This window comes from Argopecten irradians, chromosome 3, assembly GCF_041381155.1.
Source record: "Argopecten irradians isolate NY chromosome 3, Ai_NY, whole genome shotgun sequence".
Classification (NCBI taxonomy): domain Eukaryota; kingdom Metazoa; phylum Mollusca; class Bivalvia; order Pectinida; family Pectinidae; genus Argopecten; species Argopecten irradians.
Window position 1 is genome coordinate 22,311,195 of NC_091136.1, and position 22,635 is coordinate 22,333,829.

General features: G+C 35.5%; 1 protein-coding gene across 10 annotated transcripts in view; it reads right to left on the bottom strand.

The window, feature by feature from the left end:
• The window catches only part of LOC138317868 (dual specificity tyrosine-phosphorylation-regulated kinase 1A-like), a 69,362-nt gene that overhangs the window by 41,842 nt on the left and 4,885 nt on the right, over positions 1–22,635 (bottom strand). For 4 of the 10 annotated variants that reach the window (XM_069259832.1, XM_069259830.1, XM_069259842.1 and 1 more), the window contains exon 1: positions 19,943–21,256. The exons of 2 other annotated variants lie outside the window; for them this stretch is intronic. In XM_069259832.1, coding sequence (XP_069115933.1) covers positions 19,943–20,063 — 121 coding nt within the window. In that variant the 5' untranslated portion in view covers positions 20,064–21,256. Of the gene's footprint in view, positions 1–4,499; positions 4,681–4,901; positions 4,952–5,572; positions 5,694–10,668; positions 10,715–19,942; positions 21,257–22,635 lie in introns of those variants that run through there. 4 more of the 10 variants (XM_069259834.1, XM_069259833.1, XM_069259839.1 and 1 more) reach the window with 4 other exon arrangements.

Consider the following 22,635-nt stretch of genomic DNA (forward strand, 5'->3'; position numbering starts at 1 on the left):
ACAGAATGATCATTGAAAACACAGATAGACAAGGTGGGGTTTACATTATACAAACCAAGATTTCATAAATTGGTTTTCTTGTAAGTATTATCATAACTTTCCTTATGACATCTTAATGTTTCATTCCTTGTAAAAGGGTGAAAACTTTCTAATATGCTAGTTCTTTATTAGACCTTCAAACCAGACCCGATACCCTGCTTCAGATATATACATATATATTATTATTATATTTCAAAGCCTTCTAATATTTGATTGAAAGATATACAAAATATCAGTGTATAATCATGGAGGCCATTGATGGGTACAATCCTTAACAGGTATAATTCTAATACCTCCCTCCCAATCACCAGAAACATTAGTCAATATTTACAACATTATGTCCTTCCTGAAGAGATACCTCAGATAGATCTCCGAATTAGAAACCCCTCACTTATTGTTTACAATCACTAACAGGATGATATAGTAACGTCTATAAATAGAGAATCGTACAGGCTCATTTCCTCCCTCTTCAAATCTTAGAAAACACTTAAGGCTTGTTATCTGTCCAGTGATTGGGTGTGAATACAGAGTAAAGTGGAGGAATGTTGTGCACTTCAAACAGGATTAGTGAGGGAGATGAAAGGTTAGGTATAGTGTTATGGCTAGAGATAGCCCGATTCTCAGGGACTTTCACTGTTTATACATCAAAGCTAGGCTCTGTATTAGAGGTGTAAGCCCACTTAGTAGACTCAGCTTAGCCTAATGGTGCTGATCTAGTGATAGGAGTATGGCGAGCCATCCAGGTAGTCATTAGTCCAATCACTCGACATCAAATACAGGGAACATTTTCACTATTTATTAATTTTTCCTGATTAATTTTATTCATATATCACTAATTATCAGTGCATTGAGATAATTGATTTAATGGCCAATGTCTCAAAAAGAATATCCGACTTTTCTTCCAAACTTTTTCTCAAAATTTAGCTATCTAGTAATAATCGCCCAGGAATCAAAGATATGTAATGTAATAGTGGTGATTATGGTATATATATCGTTTTTTTATTATTAATGGCCTTGAAATCGAAAACATAAATTGCCATAAGGTATTTGGTTTTATAAAATATACACATAAAAATATATCATTATATAACTATGGCACAAATTCAATGTAGTGTTTAAATTTGGGCTCAAATCTTGTGCACTGGCGTCAAACCTGAGCCCAGTGTTTTACATGCGACACTCCTCATCCCCCCCACATCAAAGACCTCATTATAACCCTCAAGTAGTATTCTCAATGAACCACAAATGTCGCCTTCCGAATAATGAATTAATTTCCATTAATGAGAAAATATGTCATTTCTTTACTCCCTGCCATACGGTGACATTTTGAGGACAGGATGACAAATCCTAGGAGAATGTTGTGTTACACTGGACATAGAAAACAGGTCCCACGATACAGGCTAATGGGGGCGAAAAATCACACATCAACCACATCATAACAAAGAGGATGATATTTCATACCAATAATAATAGATACGATGTAGGGAAACATATTATTAGTTTTCTTATGTTCACAAAACTAATTTATCCTATAATATAACACCATGGCATTAATATAGGGACTGTTGGCCAAAAAACCAGCCCTATAGTTCAAGTCAGAAAAACAAACTATTGGAAATAAATAATCATGTAAATGGTATTAACTGTAATTATCAATGTTTACATCCTTACTTATTATATATCCTTATTTTGAAAAATGTATACAATTGGTTTTGTACCAAGCATGAATCTATTCTAAAGGTTTTGTACCAAGCATGAATCTATTCTAAAGGTATTTTACACCTAAATATATCTTGGACATCTTCTCTACCTACCAATCTTTTGTCTTTCTTCACTTTAAAGTTTTTTCTCAGTTCTTCTACATTGGGTTACATTATGAAACATATGGATATCTGATCTATTGGTTGCTCTGTGGTATCTGTATGAACTGTAAAGTATATAACAGTACTATGAGACAGACAGACCGTTTTGTCCTGGTCAGTGTTAAGTGACAGTTGGACCCATTGTCCTGGCCAGTGTTATGTCATTGTTAGTTAAACAGGAAGTCACTGGCCTACTGATCTGGGCATGGCAGGTAGCCTCAGGTAGGTAGTTCATATAACAATGGGTGGTCAGTCTGGGGTCATGGTCTGGTGCACATTGGAATCCACTTAGGTTAAGGTGGGGTCACCTAGGGTCATTGTCTATCAGATCCCCTCTTCCTGTCTACCCCAATCTAAGATGCTAGACTCAGCTAGTATGGGGTTATCTAATGTCACTGCAGTCAAAGTAAATGTGCCTAGTGGATCATTCATCCCCTCCCATATTTGAGGTTGATATACCATGGCCTGTTTACTAATTAGGGAAGTTACTCTGGGCCAGGACAAAATTGTTTGCTTATCATTAAAATGCAATCTTTGTGTAAGCAGTTGGTACTGGTCATCAAAGAAAAATCTCCATGGTTTAAAGACATTTTCTCTCTCCAACCACTCTGGTCTATCATGACCTAAAATGACCATTAATCCTAAGCTGGAGGATAAGCTGGCGTGTAGAAACAGATGGTCACTGCCTAAGTAGTACTACAAGTGTAATGGGGAGGCGACTGGCTACATGGTCCATTTGATGCTCATTACAACAGTGGAAATGTAGGTCTGTCAGTCAGGAAGGATGAGGAGGAAATGTAGGTCAGTCAGGAGGGATGAGGAGGAAATGTAGGTCAGTCAGGCGAGATGAGGGGGAAATGTAGGCCAATCTGGAGGGATGAGGGGGAAATGTAGGTCAGTCAGGAGGGATGAGGAGGAAATGTAGGTCAATCTGGAGGAATGATGACATCAGGTCTAACAACAAGAATTAATAGAGTACAGGGAGGTGACAATGTTCTATTCCCCATTACAAGAGGTTTGAATGGATACTGACAGATAGACAAGTATATGGAGGAGAGACATGCCTAATAACTGTAGACTCTCGATCCCTGTAGGATTTCATTCTAATACAACGGTGTATTATTTGAGAATAACATAATTGCAACTAATACCAGTACTTTTTTCATTCTGAAGCTGACAAAACAACCCAGAATGAATCTGCTTATTTCTATTTGCTGAGAGTTCTGTCGTACTCAGTACACACACATAAATAGAATTATAGACCTATTCAGTACACACATCTAAATATAATTATATATCTCTGTTAAGGATCAATACTGTACGTATTTCCTGTAATCAACACCACTCCTTGTTATTTTATTAATTGGTAAGCATATAATTACTTCAGGTGACACAACTAGAATATGATAACTCATGGTTAAAGTATCTCACTTTTTTCAGAGTTATGAATGACAAAGTCAGTAAGAGTATACTATAGTAAAATCTGGGATTGTTCATAATACATTGAGCTGGTTGACTTTACAAAAAGCCTAGCGACATATAAACCAGCAACTAAACAACAATATTAATTTTACAAAAATATTTTCATCCTGCAGGGTTTGTTATAATCTTTAACACTACGTATAACAGTGTAGGTAAAGGTTCTACAGGGGACAATAATTATAATAAATATGGAGATATAGAGTTGGACTATGTAGGTATGTGGTGTGGAGGTGATGTATAATATATAACAGAATATACTACCACATCATATATACACATACAGGTCAGCTGGTTACACTCATGCTTCTCTCCATTGACCAATGAGTGGAGCACTACAGACTAAGGACCATCTGTTACTAACAGCATGTGATATACATACTAACAGATTGGCTAACACCTATATGACAACCATCAGCATATCAAGCTATTTTTGGAATCCAGCTTTTTTTAACTAGCATTTCCTACATAGCCGAGTCCATATACCACATACTTCCTTGACAAGGATGTAGATGAACTGGTACATTCCCATTCAAACGTAAACACATCCTCTTCATATTTCATGTTTATATTTAATTAAAAGACTTCAATTAAATCACACACATTTATAACTATGATATACATTTATAGACATCCAAAAAATATCTTTATTCTGATATTTTCACTAAAAATCAAGCTTTAAGTAATGCAAAAGTGAATATTTATTTTATTTGAACTTGAAGATAGTTCTGTATTTTAAGTGGATTTTAATGTAGTGTTTTCTTTGTGTAAATGGGACATTGATATTTTTATCTCTTTTTTATTTTTTGTGAACTGATATATATAGATTATCAGAACTTAAATGGCCCATAATTGATTTGATATTTTCCAGGGTTTATAAACAGCAGCCCAATTCCCTGGACAAATCAATAGGACCACCCATCAATTTATACAACCACACAACACCACAAACAAAGAGCAGACAAATCGAGAAAGCCTTTTTGATGAAGTAAGATCCAATCTAAAAATAGCCTTGAGGAAAACTGAAGTCATACCGGACCTAAACAAAGAGAAAACCCTGCAGAGAAGTTACACCACATAACAGACTCACATACAACATATTTACAAGGATGAACATACCCATGGCATCTTATTATCTCCCAGCTTACATCAGCCCCAATATCAGATGTGCTATCAGATGTGCCTTCACTCCATGTTGCTTAGTAAACAACTAGGATAGATATAACATAGGTCGTCCCTCTGTAAAAAAAGTTTGGGCTTCCAATGCCAAATATCTCTCCCTAGACTGAAAGGCCTAACCACAAGTATGTGTTGGGGGAGGTTTCTATTCTTGGTATCTGTTTCATTGATGTCACGAGTTAATCATTACACGCACAGACAATATATAATCACAGAGCCGGCTCACTTATAAAACAGACAAAACATTCACAGCCAGTGCTTCAACACAAGCCAACTTGGTAGGCATTTGGAATAAAGTTTCATTTATGAAAATCAAAAATCTAAACAGACTGGAACACCTACTGTCATGTTTTGTGCCAGGAGTCCATGCTTAAACCAGCTGGTAATGTTTATGTCACATGATCTAGTGAATCACTGGGAAAGCCTTTCAGCCAATCACACAACAGTTCATGTGCAATGACCCAGTTGTTGCCAGGCAGAGTTGCTAAAAATAACTTCTGGCTGCTCAGTTGTCAATCTCCCCTGGTCATGTGATATAAGATATTTAAGGTTAGAGTTCGGGTGAGGTTAGAGTTCAGAGGCCCAGGTAAGGGGTAATCCCTAGCTGTTATCTCTGTAGCATTCCACAGATACAGGGCAATATAGGTAAGGTAGGTATATTGTTGCTGTGTTAGGCCATTCAGACAAAATCTACTGACTGGCCTGAGCTTTACACAGCTAACACACACACATTACATCTGTCTCCTCGACTCACTCCCAACCATTACATTCTGGCTTTAAATAGTCACAACTAGCAAAACCCTTGCTAACACACATCAAAATTATTAATCATATTCATATTTTCATTTCATAATTAACTTGCAGTACTTAGAACATAGATTAATTAATGCAAAATTAAAATAAATAAATTTGAATATGTTAGAGAAGAATGAAATAAGTATTTTTCAATAACTTTATCAATTAACATTTCATCTAATAATTAAATATATGTAAATTAGATGAGGCATACTTACTCAATGGACCTGGTCGTAGGTATGATTGTAACATTAATGCCAAAGTGAGATATATTATTGGTGAATCCTTGATAGATAAGAAATAGGCTCCAACATGTTCTGACCCTTTCCCTCTACATATTAAATTATATTTTTTCTTCCTGAATCTGCTAGGTTTATATCAATACATCTGCTTTAAACATGCACATGCATGCACGGCTGCGTCTATTGTGACCATTTTTACCTGTCATGTGCAGATTTCACCTGGTTCACAGATTTTCAATGAAAGACTTTTTATTACAGGATACTATATAATTTTCCAATATCAGCTATATTTGATCAAACTGGATGCTACATCCATTATATTACATAATTTATCAGAAAGAAACATATGCCATCACAAGATAATTATATCTTTGTAAATCTGCTGGTGGTATGCACTGAGACTAATATAAGTGACCTATCGATTAGCTAACTGATTTGTTTAAACATGACTTTGTTTATACTTGTGTTAAATGTCTTTGTGCACCCAATCGATTTCTCTTCAGATTTCATCGCAAAGCTGACATTTCAGTCATAAGGTAATAATTCTGTAGACAGGCACTATTTTTATATATTAGATGGTTTTGACCGATTTTTTTTCTGCATTATAATTAATGCTTGATCTGGCATTGAATGACTGTACAATAGTTTTATATGTCTCATTTTCTCAGGCAGTTTGATATGCATCTGAAATCTTAATTTCTGACAGCATTTTCTTTTTCATTTATTTAATATTTTCAGTTAAAAATGCCCTCCTTTAATTTTAAAACTTTCAATATCTTTATTTTCTAAAAACAACCTATATCGCTGTAATTAAATTTGTAATTACTTTAAAGATGCTCCACCGCTGACAAACACTATTTTTCATTATCAAAAGCAGGAGCAGATGATTTAGTAGTTTTCTTCAGTTACAAAAGTTACTTACTTTACACCATTACCACCAGTGAAAAGTTTGAGCTTCTAATTTTACTTAAAGATGAAAATATCGAAAATAATTAATTGCATCCCAGAAAACTTTTGTGGCACTGTGTCCTATATGGAATAATGTATTGATTGCATAAGCACCAAAAGCAAATTAAATTATTTCATGTAATTGTTTGTGTTAATTAGTCATATAAACACACATTTAAACACCAATTATTGTTCAAAAGATCAAAGTACCGTTTATGCTCTGTCAGCGGTGGAGCATTTAATCTCTGTTGATGGCCTCTGGCTTAAGGGGTTAGCCCTTCTTATATCAGAAAGTAATAACCCCCACCCCCTCCCTATATCAGAACTTAATAACCCCAACCCCCTCCGTATATCATAAAGTAATAACCCCCACCCCCTCGGTATATCATAAAGTAATAACCCCCACCCCCTCCATATATCAGAACCCCCACCTCCTCTGTATATCAGAACGCAATAACCCCCACCCCCTCCGTATATCAGAACGTATTATCTGTATATCATAAAGTAATAACCCCCACCCCCTCCATATATCATAAAGTAATTACATCCATCCCCTCCCTATATCAGAAAGTAATACCCCTTCCCTATATCAGCTTCAGAAACAGTAGATAAATTAAAGTACAATACCCTGCTAATATGTAGCTATCAGGTCAGCCAACCTATTGTATAGTTAGATTGTATATACACACATCAAACACATCCCTTTTCCCAGGCCTAGATCTCGTTCCACTTTCCCAGGGTATAACTCTCTCAATGGAAAACAAGAATATGATGTGAAATTATTCAACCGTGGATTTTTTCTCACCATCGCCTCCAACAACATACACAACATGTTACTATAAATAAATGTTGACAACATCAGTAAATACTGAGGAATGCAGTCTACAAAATATTTATCCTGTCACTCATCAAATGTTTAAGAGATTGCACCAAGTTATATATATTTTTTTTGTCCTCTAAAATCAGCTGTGTGAAAGTGTAAGGCCTGTGATATATTGAGAGATGAACCATGCAATAAGACATACAATAAACCATGGATAGATGAACTGGAAAATTACTGGCCTGGTGGTAAGGACTGATGGAGGGGCACAAAGTACTGTTTGTCAAACGTTAAATATTTGTTTGATTAAAATTAACGTCCTATTTATAACAACCTAACAGCTAGGGTCATTTAAGATGTCAAATGTTGACAAGTCAACTAGTTATCTCGGACCATATGATGATAAAGATGACACCATGACTGCAGCAACCACAAAAATTTCTATAATAACAATGTTAACCAATGGCAATTAATTTATTTTTAAAATGAAAATGATGAATCAAAACAAATAAGATTTTAATTACAATCATTTAATTGTTAAGGGGCCTTGAGCCTAAATGTCAAGATCGATTATGTACGCACAAGTAGCCATGACAATATAGTTGTTCTGACAGCATGATGACAGGTTTAATGGACCATGAAGTTAGATCTGTCCCGAATATACCTGCACTTATCACTAATGACCGGTCAGTGTTCAGGTAAAGACGTCGCTGTACTATACGTGGACACTATCACTAACCTCAATTACCTGGCTATAGCCTAGCATCATGACCACTAACTAAGCTATAGCCCCCCCTCTGTTGAACCAAACATTTTTACACTTGCCAGAATAAATTCATCCTATTTATATTTGATATCTGTGTGATTCTTTAAACACGATCATTTATTAGGAGTCATTCGTGAATGACCATCACAACTTTATTAGGCTAAGATTACCATTTACTGCTAGCATTAATGTAGCATAAAGTTCAATATAAGTAATTTTCGCAGCCTTGATTTTTTATTTAGAGTCAATCTAGATTTACCGTGACAATTTTAATATGGTTGAATTACCACTCACTGCTGGTACCAGTGAGGCATGAAGTTCGATATATGTAATTTTCGCTCATGACTGGCCAACGTATTGTGATGTGAGCTGGAGATGTGACGGAATCTCAGCACCTGTATCGTCCACAGTGTGGGAATGACTGACAACACTAATAAGTTATTTACCTGCAGGCCATGTACTCACATTCCTATGGGACCTTATCAGATTCTTACCTGAAGGACAGGTAGACAGGTACGCGTGATGTGTTTTACGTATTAGTTAGAGAAGTTTTATTACAACACCTACACTTTAGCACCTGTTAATTACAGGTGATTACAGATTAATTAGTACAAGGAATAAACAACTGCTACATATTGCTGATGACAATAGTGAACAGAGTGATGTGGACAAATGTGGACAAGTACAGCCTTGAACTGGTTTCTTTATATTGTTTTTTTTTTTTTTTTTTTTTTGTGTGTTTATGTGTTTTAAAAAGAAAACATCAGATCATTCACCTTATACATCAATACATCATATTAGCTAATGTAATAACCACTTATGGTTTATTACTTTAAGAACAAAAGTATCTGATTGTTTAGCAGAAGTATGATATAATCTGAGCGTTTAATGTATAAGTATGATAATATCAGATTGTTTAGTGTACAAGTATGTGTCATTGTGTTGTCTTGACAATAGCTGACATTCCTTAGATACCAGGATTGTCCTCCTGGACTAGCCATTAAATAGTAGGTAGTCTGTCACATTCTCAGTGTGGTTAGTAACACCTGCAGGGGACATACCTGTCATAACTACTAGGCATCCTATATATAATTAACTCATAACTACTTATTTAAACAAATTATCAAAAGTAATTCTGATAAAAGAAGTTGAACTTTACTCTTTAATTTACTCATTTGGAGAGGTGGGAGTAAAAATTGAAAGACCAGTACACAATTGAGCAGAAAATCATAAATCTGGTTTTTGCTTTTCAGCGTGAAAGTGTTGGAATTCCATTGTATCTGGATACTCGCAATTTTCATTCATTTTGTCAAGGAGATAACAGAGAAATGTTTCAACCGTATTTCTGATATGAACCCAATGCAAACATCACTAGCCCAAAGAGTAATTTAATATGTCTTTTTATCTAAAAACAGCTAATGATAAAGTGTATCAAGGATACTTTATACACTCACTATCCTCTCCATTGTCAAGTGTCTGTGTCAAATCAACCTGTTGCTAGGACACACAAAATATACATCTTTCCACAGGATTTCTTCATAATGAGAGTTGAATCTGGATGGGTTCAAGTTGTACAAATACGGTACTTTTTATAGGTGTACATGATTACCATATATATATGGAAATTTGACTAACTGTTTGATTAATTTACATAGATAGATCATTCCTATTTAAATAGATCTCATTTTCAAAATTGATCAAATTAATTATTTAAGTTGAATGTATTTAAATAGAGGTTGCTAACATATTCATTTAGGATAATCTATATATTCAAAAGACATTAAAATAAACCTTTTATTTCTTTTTAATTAAATCATGACGAGGTTTGTTATAGATCCTAAACCACACACAGGCTTTTTGTGGAATAAATCATGACTGATGTATCAAGTGATTAAACTCTATTTGCACATTTCTAGAAACACAATCATGATAGGAGGGCAACCTAACAAACCTACATACAAATATTACTGTTACACTCAGAGGGATTACAAAAGAAAAGTCTACTAAATTTTTGTTGAAAATGTTTCTAAACCATGATGTAAACATTTTAAAAATTCAGTTTAAAGACTGTACTCACACCACCTACCTATTATCCACTTTGATATTACACAAAGCTTTATCCAGATACTTTAATTATTGTTTTAATTTTTCCTCCTCTATTTTTTCAATTTCTGTTATAAGGGTCAGAGTTACTTTGAAGAGACCCCTAGTCCCAGTAGAGGAGGATGGGTAGCTAGGAGATCTTCTACACTGTAAAACAGACTTCAAATGAAACAGGATATAACTCAAAGAGTCTTTTTGGTGCATGCTGCACAATTAAAGTTTATCTAAGGCTAGGAATGAAAAGAGATACAAGTCCAGCAGATATTGTGGATGTCAGAGTTGAGTAATTCTATGAGATGCTTCAATACATACAAGTTTGGGGAGGAGGGTGGGGGTGGGAGACTTGTTGTAAAACAGAAGAAAGATATAGAGAAAAGGTTTTTAACACAATGTTTGTTTCAGATCACAAAAGATGTAAAAAGTTCAAATACCCACAGGCCGGAAATGGTAGAATGAGAGTAGACATCTACAAAGGGATAGAGGTTTTTCATTCCTCCTCACAAAAGATGAGCTTGTGTGTTGGTGGCCTAGGAGCGTCTCTAATACACTGGTAGGTTTTCTGTTGGTTCATTCGGAGTCCAGGTCGAGTTATGTAATATTACATAACTGGCTTTCCTGTTCGTACAAACACTGAGAGATCATAATCAATGTTGGTATACACACTAAAGGTAATAAGATATTGATTTGAAAATATATCATACCATTGGACCTAGTCCCCATTCATAAATAGACTATAATTCGGCTATCTCAGCCATTCTGGAACAAGTTACAGTAAATAAGTCAAAGAGGAGATTTAAATCTACCTTCAAACAGAAAGGACCCAGAAGTATAAAAGGTAAACTGGTCATTATAAGAGGTAAGCATGATAAGATCTGGTCCATATATCAATAGTTCTACCACATACACAATTCAGTCTATCACTGGCTGTTGTGTCCCTATATCCAGCTCACTCTTTAGCCAGCCCCACAAGGGTTAACACTCGGTTTTCATTTAATTACTGAGCTGCAGTAAACATTTCAATAAGTGTGATGGAGAAGCAGGTGTGAGCTGAGTGTGGGAGAGGATGCTGAGCTACTGGGTCAGTAGGCCAAGTCAGTACAAATACAGATCAGTAGCAGGAGGCTGTATAAATATATACCATTACCATCTAATTACATCAATTCACTGGTAACTACCTCCATCACCCACCGAGTTTATCATTACTCAAACACTGTTCTGATTATCTAACTACACACAAATCTCATGGATACAGACCAAGCAAAATACAGAACTTAATATCAACGTGGGGAATTTTTTTTGGTTCAGTGGCATACTGGTATAGGAGACATTTAAAGGCAGTTGACAAATGTATTTGTAAATTATGAAAACAATGTACATGTATTTGTTTGAGAGAACGTAATGAGAGATTGGTGGGTCCACAGACAATAGTCTATCCTACTAGTGACTGTTACCACAGATGTACAGTCCAGTCCATCAAACCATCACCATTAAGTCTTCATCAGAATAAATTATTCAGATACTAGCAGAAAGCATCTGGCCTGTTAAAACCCTGACATCTATCCTCTAAATCAGATAGACATCCTTCAATAAAGGCACATCAATTTACACGGCTTTCTCCACTGGTAATGAGAATCAATCTCTGATCAATGTCATGAATGATTTACTCTCAAAAATACTTCTTGTTATCAAATAACAACCAGTCAATTTCCTTACCAAAATAGGGCCAAAAATATCTGTTTTATCAACATCACATAGCAATAACATTCGCTACTGATTCTTATTTTGCATTTTTGTCTATTTAACATTAACAAACTTTTAAAGAAATTAACACCTTTTTCTAAGGAAATAATGCTTTATTTTTAAACACATACATTAAATGGTAGGATACAAACAACCAATCAACTGTTTCCGCCTTTAGAGTGTGCTCAGACATGCACTTCCTCAAAACACTTTAGGGTCAAGGTCACAGGTCAAATAGCCAATGCTGCATTCGATGTTTACACAGGAAACAGCTAAAACAGCACAGATTATCAAGACTAACTACAGATAGCCAAAAAGTCCATAACAAATCTGTTACACCTTATATGACTCCAGAATATCTGATCGTCCTAGTAATGTCATATCAGAGCGGACAATTTAACCTATTTTCTGGAGTACAAACTGCACCACAGTAAAATCAACTTTATTTTATGATAAATGCAAAAAGAAATATATCCTTTCCTGAGCCTAACTTGTTAATCCAACTTCTGTGAAATAAAGACTCCCTGGCAGGACCTGGTGACAGTTCTGGGTCAAGGTAATACATCTCTTTTACAGGTACACCTCTCTGGTAGAATTTAATACTTGGTTTTTAACTTTTCTTTTAAAAAGTGCTGTAACTTAAGACATGAGGCACATTGACTCAATAAAAGATGTTCTATTAGCTGCTTGTGATTCCATCCCAATGGCAGCAGACCAGCCTGTATCTGATTTGACTGTCTATTGTACTGCTGACATGTAACACAGCCTATAGGTTACTCCACCATATGTTCAAGACAAGTACTGTCCTTACGTGACCTTAGCTGTAGATAGATGTTTATTTCTTGGACTTGAACTCCTGAAATTCTTCAGGTTTATTGTCTTTATCGTTGACATTGAGTCATCCAGACAATTCTGGAAATCAAACTTACAAATAACGCATACATTTCTGAACAGGAAAAGAAATGACATAAAATGATTATTGTGGGTTAGTTAGCGATATGTTCAAGACAAGTACTGTCCTTACGTGACCTTAGCTGTAGATAGATGTTTATTTCTTGGACTTGAACTCCTGAAATTCTTCAGGTTTATTGTCTTTATCGTTGACATTGAGTCATCCAGACAATTCTGGAAATCAAACTTACAAATAACGCATACATTTCTGAACAGGAAAAGAAATGACATAAAATGATTATTGTGGGTTAGTTAGCGATAGAGTCAGACTACAGCAAATGAAAAACTTTGAAAGTTGAAACATATCTTTTTAAAACAAATTGAGATGATTTATATTATTAACAATGAGGAAAGTGATGAACAGAAAGTTGAGATCTTCAATATTAAATGTTTCATTTTATATGAAGCTAACCAGACCAGAATTTTCATGGCAAATTACCTACACTTAATATAAGCACTTGTATACAAACACACTGCCCCAGAACGTGTGCCTGGGAAGAAGTGAGCTGACATTTCCCCACACCTTTTGGTGTGAACCAGGGTGAGAACAACATCCCCCTCTTTTGTTCCCGTCCCTGCTGTAATATGTAGGTGTCATGTCCCAGACGGACCTAAAATAGGCACCTACATGCCCCCTTGACCTCTTGTACTAGTCTACATTGCTATACACGATGTAGTTTGCTGTTTTACACACACATTCTCTGAAGCATTGATCAACAATTCAAGCTTCATCCAGGTCCTACACAATACCCCATCGGAGGTGATTATCACCATACAGTCATCAATTTATGAAGAATTCTAGTCGCTATTACTTATCATATTTATACTATAATGACATAGACACCTTGCCTATAATGATTTCAGCTTTCATCACAAGAACAATGAAGTGGTCATTAGCTACTACATGGGATATCCCTTTGATTTTTCTTTTAATAGATCAGTCAAGCAAATAAGCCAGGCTTCTGTTCCATCATCTTGTGTTGGACCCAGACACACTGGACAATCAATAAATATAAGTTGTCTGGGATGAGCTGGCCAGACATCACTGCCCACCAACAAATACCAGGCAAATTATACTGGGAAATCTGATATATCACCACCCATTACTGATGTTGAAGAGAACTCATAACAATCTCTCCACCATGTACATCAATATCACATTGTACAGTTACACATCCGATATACATACATGTATATATATATATGTATGACTATATTTGTCTTTTGTTTAATTGATATTTGCCATATTTGGTCACCTTACTTTTCATACAAATGTGTTCATTTGCATCTACAAAAATATGTAAAGAAAGCCATCAAATTGTATTAAGATGTTATGAGTTAAAGTATGTGTACCATGATGCTATGAATTGCAGGTTAAAGTGAATAGTCGGGCATAGAAAACCAGTCTAAATGCGTTCATTGGCCTTCCAAAAGTTCTCACATATTAATAGGACGGTCAAGTTCTGCTTAGTTTTCCAGTTCTGACCATTAAAGTAAAGAAAAGTTGAAAGCATTGAAAGGGAGGCTGTGTGGAAAGGTAACCACAGACATAGTGAGCCGGGAGGACGTTTTAGAATTCCCATACTTTAAATTAATTTCTTTGTACGCAGACAGATTTTGGCGAGAGATTTTATTTTTCTATTTCATAAGAAATAATACTGGATACATTCACACCATTTTTACCAACTTTAGCCATCCTTGCCCGACTGTTCACTTTAAGCTCAGATAACCCAAGATTCCCTTTAAACAACTGACCACTACTAATGAAAACAGGATGTTCTAAAGTTCATCGCTAGTCCAAAACTTTTATTTTTAGAATATTCAGAACTAAAATTAAACAAAAGTAAGTTCATGCAGAATGTTCAAAAGTTCACTGTGAGTTCTACAACATTTTGGACTAAAAAGGACATGTTGGTAGGATAAGTGTGGTCAGCTGGCTGATGTCACTAATGGCTGCCGGTGTGTGTATGGTAAATGGCTGAAGCAGCCAGAACCAATTCATGGTAACGGAATTGGTCAATTAGCAACTTACTAGACACTCTTCTATTAGTATTTTCTGAATTTTTTTGAAGGTCTAAGAAAAAGAGACAGAAATGCCAATGACAACATTATCAGTGGTGTTTCTGTTAACCGCACAAAAAGGATGTTTTTCTGAGGTTTTAATATCATTGATTTTTTTTTTGTTGCTATTTTTTTTTTTCAAAACAGAGAGAAAAAATAAAAGGAAACCAGGCCAGTGTAAAATTGATTAAAATAATCCTAATCCTGATTAACTGTCAAATCATTTTATGGCACTAATGGTGATGTCATCTCAATTCCGATGCAGTTTAACCCATTTATAGCATCTTAGTCCTAGCTTTGCACTTGGACTCTTCCGGCCATTGATCTTGGGCAAGTTACATTGACTCCCAGGGGGAGAGAAGCATCCAGCTGAGACAAAGGACAGGGCTCGTAGTGATGATGATGCAATTTTTTCTCACGGTCATTGCTGGAGAACTAAAAATAATTATTCATAATCGTTATTCAAAACGCATATTAATTTAACCTCCCAATACAGAACGTTTTTATCATGTTTTTATATTGCTAATGGAGCTTCCTGAAGTTGTGACTAGTATCAAATCAATATTTATTAAAATAAATTAAGATTTATTGAAACAATGAATTTGTTGGTGAAGTATATATACCAGGCTACAATAACCGTAACCCAGTTACTTTTCATCGTTTCTGACATCACCTTCACCAAAGTTCTCTGCATCTATGACTGCGAACTTATTCCAATAGTATATGGTGGGGGTCTGTCTAGGGGATACAGTGCAAAAGGTATTCATCGTTTCTGACATCACCTTCACCCAAAATTTTCTGCATCTATGACTGCGAACTTATTCCAATAGTATATGGTGGGGGTCTGTCTAGGGGATACAGTGCAAAAGGTATTCATCGTTTCTGACATCACCTTCACCCAAAGTTAACTGCATCTATGACTGCAAACTTATTCCAATAGTACATGATGGGGGTCTGTCTAGGGGATACAGTGCAAAAGGTAAGAACAATAAGAATTTTTAAAATCAAATCACTATGCTTTACTTTGCCTGGTGTTCATCAATATTTAGGCAATAAAGTTATAATGAGTGATGTATATGACTAATATGACTTATACTTATATATTCAAACAACCTATTGTTTCCTTTCTTTACCCGATAGAGATGGACATGTGATCTCCCCAGGTGAGGTATATTGATCCTCTGTTGGTGGTCGTCTGATCAATACCGCTATCCTCCCACACCCGTCTTACATCACGGAACTCAACCTTTTATCTACAACTTTTATACATAAATAGCTTCAGCATTTGATCATTATAGTTACTTCATTTTCTTTACTGTTTCCTTTTCCTTTAACAATATTTGAAAGCCCCATAAATCAGAACTGTGATTCTGTTATTACAGGTAAAACACTGCATCAGAAACAATAATTGGTCTATTTTGTAATCAACTGCAGACTGTCGTTCAATACCTTTAGTTTGACCCTTCCTCCCCCATACATGGTTCAATACAGACGCCAGATCAAAAAGCATTATCAGGCTGTGAGTCCATCTACACATTTATTACCTGATGGTGGAGTCAAACAGATCCAAGTTTCTTTATTGAAGACAATTCTATAAATCAATTCTTTGGATGAAATATATCGGTTGACTTCTTCAAGAAAAGAAGGATGGATTTCTTAACATGATAACAAAGCTAGCTGCCATGATATAGAGTTAATAGTTCTGTGTATTCATTAGCTGTCCTGAAATGACCCCAGCTGGAATGAGAACATAAACACAATCAGTCCATTACTACAGACCTAGATCCTGAACTGTTCCATAAAACAGCCCCTAACTTTAACAAGTTTTTGAGGAGTTTATAATCAGAGGACATATGGCTTTAGTTAATGACTACCAAATCCCATAAGAGCCCTATCACTTCTCAAGTGTGTTTTTGTGGAAGTGATTGAACCTAACGTAAACCACATGTGTTACCTATAATGTACTAGAAGGAGGTGTGAGGGTCAGAATGACCTATTGGAACTAGACATTTATAAAGATTCCTATTAAGTAGGCTTTGTTCCATCTTCTAACCCCCTCCCTCATTCCCCCTTGCAAAAATGTTTTAGGCTGTATTCAAATTATTGCTTCTTTCCTAATTTTAACTTCGACAAATTTTTCATTCATTTGTCACAACAAATATCACAGTATAAAACATTTTGAAAATGTTCACAGTATATTAAATACCTCCTTGAGATGTTTTCTCAGAAAGCGGTTAATATCTGTATTTTTTTTATATCGGTAGGTGCCTATATGTACTTTTACATGATTGAGGTTAAATGACCTTTGACCTGAAGATGTACTGTAACAGAACTGTCCTTAGTGACCCCAACATGTAGAAGAATTACCCAGCATTCCTACAGCACATCATTTCCCCCACTTCCAGAGATAAGAAACCAGACATCCCAGAGCCGAACTTTAACCTCACTCCCAAGATTCTCTGCAGTGTGTTGTTCGGAGACGACCCAGCTGCCCCCCAAGGGGGGTTAGAAAATGCATGCTTGTTCAGGCAATAGACTGCCTGTGCATATTGGATAAGCTTCTCCAGCAGCATTCCACAGCTAGCCTTATAGTTGCACTTTGGCAATTATGGGTAGCATTATGCCACTCAATACTGGTGATCAACAGACAAGAGTCTAGCAGGCGCCTATTCACTGCATACATATAAACATACATATACATTCAACCTTCGGCCTTGTAGGTGAACATTTCAAATTCTTTCTGTATCACAAAATTGTTCTCAACTTATTTTAAAGATTCTGAGCATGCCAATACTTAAAATGACAAATGTCCATGTCAAAAGTAAGATCATATTAGAGTTGTGTGTTCAGGAGAATGAAAGCAAACTGTCTGTTTTTGTATCAGTTATGCGTTTCCCCGAAGTGTCTTAAAATATAGTTTACAAGTGAAAGGGTCGATTGAAAGAGTTGCAGTTGTCTATAATACTTGTAGACATGCAAAGACTATATCACAAATACCTTCTGGTAATTGCTAAATACATTTCAACAAAACACAGACAGTTTCAATACGCAAAATATAATGACAGTCAGATTTAGTGGGAAAATATCAGTCCGCTTATACACAATATAATCCCGAGAACTTGTTTCAACATGGGAATCGTCCATGTGGCTTTTCTGACAAGACTTTTATCAGGCGAGACAAAACCCAGTCAAATATCGCCACACACCAATAGAAAATCACTTCATAACAACTAATATATATATCTGTACATGTTTAGCTATCAGCACCAGACAACAGATCACAGGGCCAAATGGGCTTATACTCAAAGTTAACGGTAAGGTCAGAGCATGTCTAAATGCCATGTACTTGTCACATGATTCTTCTCCAAAAAGTTTGGATAGATTTTCAAACCAGGCAGTAATTGGCGACATAGCTGTAACTTAAGTTTTTCCCCAGCATAATTTGTCATCATGAAAATAAAATGATATCATAAGTTATTTGTTACTGGCTGCCTAACCTAGGCCCTCCTTACATGGTAGCAAACATTACAAACTGGACAGTTAATATTGATTCAGATGGAGACAAGAAACTGTGTTGTACCACGTCCCACTCGGAGTGTACAGAAAGTGGTAGTGTGATGTTCTAGAGGCCAGTAAACTCATCATATTATCAAGCTGGTACACTTATATCAATCTAACGTTTATCACTACAGATTTTGCAATACAATGAACTCCAATGATTCAGACTAATCTGGGTCAGTAGTTCTTCTAATGCAACAGGGCAAGAAACTTATTTTGAAAACCACTTGCCTGAATTTAAGATTTCAGTCTTATTTTACCCAAAACAGGGTAATTAACTTTAAAACCGGGCAAGTTTACACCAATTTTCACTTGCTCGGGAGCATATTTTACTGGTCTCGGCCCATCAGACAGGATATTTCTTGCCCTGACCAATGCACAAAACTTTTTGGGAAAAGATGATTTTGTCACCTGTTGTTTGGGTAATATTATGTAGGACTTGGTAACCGGGGAGGATGGGGGTGGAAATTAGAACTACAATTTTATCAAGGAGATTTAATCTTTATTTTATTAACATCTAAAAGAAAAACATTCAGGAAAGTCACAACATAATATCAGGCTTTAATTATTTTTAACTATAGTTTTTAATACTAAATCCCTCCTGAAAACTTTATCAATGGTCATGGCCTGATATGACCCTGAACTAGTACAAGGATATTCACCTTCAATAAGGTAAACATCGTTGGAATATGTTCCGATGTAAACAGATGTAAACAGTCTGGCTGGTAAATAAGGCACGAAAATAAACATTGAACTGCTGGCTATATATAGGTACTAATGCTGCTACAGATTTTTGACAACCGATATAAAGTTGGAAATTTATGCCGTTGTGTTAATTCTAGTTGTCTGCTCTAGATCAACCACTAGTAACTTTTGAAAATTTTCAAATATTATACATCAATGAATATGATTTACATTAAATCCGACATCTATATGATGCTGCGACAATCAATCAATGTACATGTTAACTAGAAGAGAAAGATATTTCCAGGTTCATATGTTTTGTATAAATGTTTAGGAATTCTTTTGAAATGGATATAGACATCATCTTCTGCTTTTTTCTCATGTCATCAGCAGCACATCTGAGTGGAGAGCAGGCCACTGGTGCTAAACTGTTCGGCAGTAACTTGGAATGCAGCTGTGTACACTGACCGTATTTAGAATAGATGTTGAATTACATCAGCTGATGTCTAAATACTAATGCTCACCAGATAAATTTGACATCAGCTGAATAATTGTCATCTGAATTCTTGGTTACTTTAATCAGCGATTTGTTGATGAGGAACAGCACATTTGACACTGGCTTTCATTTTCAACATTGAAATGTGCTCCTCATCAACAGATGGATATCAGCTGATGATCACATAGTTAATTATCTAAAAGATAAAAAGAAGCTTACGTTTGAGTCTCATGGCTTGTTTGTAGTATTCCTGCTCCTGTTTTAACCAGTGACGTCTCTCGTCCACCACACCCGAATTCATGTCCATTAAGTTGTGATTATCTTTACCCTCGTGAACCATGGGCACTACTTATATTAGGTGTTCTTCTAAATGTATCATTTAACTCCAAATGTTGTTATCTCTCGTTATAAATCCACAAAGTCTACCGCACCGCAATATATCACCACAGTTTGTCTTGTACACTTTCACAAAAACCAAGCTCTATTGCACGGCATTATATCACTAAAATTTGTTTGGTTCAATATCATATCCAAGTTATAGGTTTTAAAACAAATATCCACAAAAAAAATTATTGCACAAATCTGAACATTTAATTCCCGAAAATTAAGCAGTATTTTAAAAATCCTTGTAACAGCAAATAAAATTCCAATTAATAACAAATGTTGATTGAATAGCACTTCCTGCTGATATCATAACAAATAACAAATGTTCAACAAATGACGACTCGTATCCTGTCTATAAAACAGTTGTAATATTGCACATCATTTTCACCAGGTTTATAACAATAACAGTACAAAGCTTCACAACAGGTTTTGGCCCAATCCTTCATACATAGTATGTATAAATGGAAGAGTTTTTGGCAAGGTAGTTTACAGTCAAAGTCACTTTCAATATTTGATCAAAAAGCACCTACCGAAAAGTGGAAGTCATAAAAGTGTGACAGGACTAAGTAATATCCATGCACTGATCTTTTCACAACCAACATAACCAGCTCTATCCATGTATCAGCTGATGAGGCCCTCTGATGATCAGCTGATTAATTCACACACGCTGTGACCAACACAGATTTGGAAATCCCAGATCTGACCACCACTGACTCCAGACCAGTTAGCTGGACATTAGTTGTCCTGTGGACGCAGCTGACCTTTGCACTGCTGTATAATGAAGCACATCTTTCTCCAGCCATGCATACACAAATGGCAGTCGCTTATATATAACTGAAAAGCCCTGTCTGGGAGGCTTCTTCACAGAAACTTTTACGAAATCTTTCCACTTCATACATATGGGAGGAAATCTATCTCAGGAGAAAATATTTCCGCTGTAGTCCCATAGCTGTTATGAAGGATGGTGTAAATGGATAAGATGGTCAGATGTCCCAATGACCGGTCCAGGTAATCTCCTTCATGGTAGATAGAGAGACGTCCCTATCAGAAAGTAGGGCATATACATATAATGTACATACTGTCTACATCCTCTCCTTTGGGCGGATCATTACGCCTCCTAGCCTCCAACAAGCATGCAGCCTGACAACTGTCTAACACAGCCTCTATAATTGGCTCATGGATGCAATGTGCCTGTGGGCTTTATTTATAATCCACCAATCAAATTTAACCTTACATCTGGGTCACGGTATTATGTTGACTGTCTGGTCAATATGTAATGAAGTCTACATACATACAGTGTGGGGCCCCACAGGGGAGGAATGTCACTGACTGACATGGTTTCACACCTTTTTGTGACCAATTAATCATATACATGAACAGTTAAGATAAACACACATGTATACGTGTTGTTTCTGGACTAACTGTGGAGCAGTAGGCAGTGTGTATACACTAATCCTCTCAGTACTAATGCTCATGTACTGTCAGATCAGGGGAATGACAACTTTCTAAATCCTGAAAATATCCATATATTTTGCATAGTATAATTTATTAAAATTGTTTTTAAATATTTTTGTCAATAGTCAGTTTTTCCTAAAAAAATTTTCTAACATAAGCGGTTTTTACATGGAACATAAAAAATAACATATTTATTAAGATACCAAACAGAAAAAAAAATGTATTTAATTACTTTGAAAAATATTCATGAAATTTAATTTAACAATCAAAATATCTTTTCAAACCCATCTTATTTACCTAACTTAATTTAAATTCCTGAAAAATATACCAAATTTCTATTTAATGTCAAGTATTAAATCATTTGACCTTACACTTTATAAATCCTTATAAAATCAAACCTGTATGTGTTACCCCTGATGTACCCCCATTACCAGTACACTAACCAATCTACATACTAAGATATGTGTGGTATGAGAAAGCAGCAGTGAAATAACACAGGGAGGATGTGCCATACCATCCCCTTGATCAAACATCAACATCAGCTGTAGGTGAAAGGCAGGGTCAAACATTTTATCTCCACGAAATATTTACTCCAGGTATGGGCAAAACAATTATAGATCCACTAAGAAATGTCTTAAATTCTTTATTGTTTCGATAAGGCATTATAATTTGTCAATAAACTAAAATTTTAATTACAATCCATTTTAAAAGTAATAAATTATTTTGAGTGCTGAAAAGTACTTTTTGTTGTGTTTTTTCTTTAAGATATTTTTAAGTTTTTAACTTATTCATCATTTGAATTAGTAGATCTTTAAAGCTGAAAATGAATATTTAATTAATTGAAAGCTTGCACAATTAAAAAAGTCAACAATCTTAATACATAAATTAGTCATCTTTTCCATTTAGACTGTTTTTCTTTTCACAAATGTAAAGAACAACTCTGAAATTTTGAATTGGTCATGACCATGATAATATGCAAAAACTTGTGCATTTTTCCCCAGCCTTCTTTTTCGTCTGTCTAAAGTGACATGTTGCATTAGATAATTCCTCAATTTTAAAGAGAATTTTCGTAG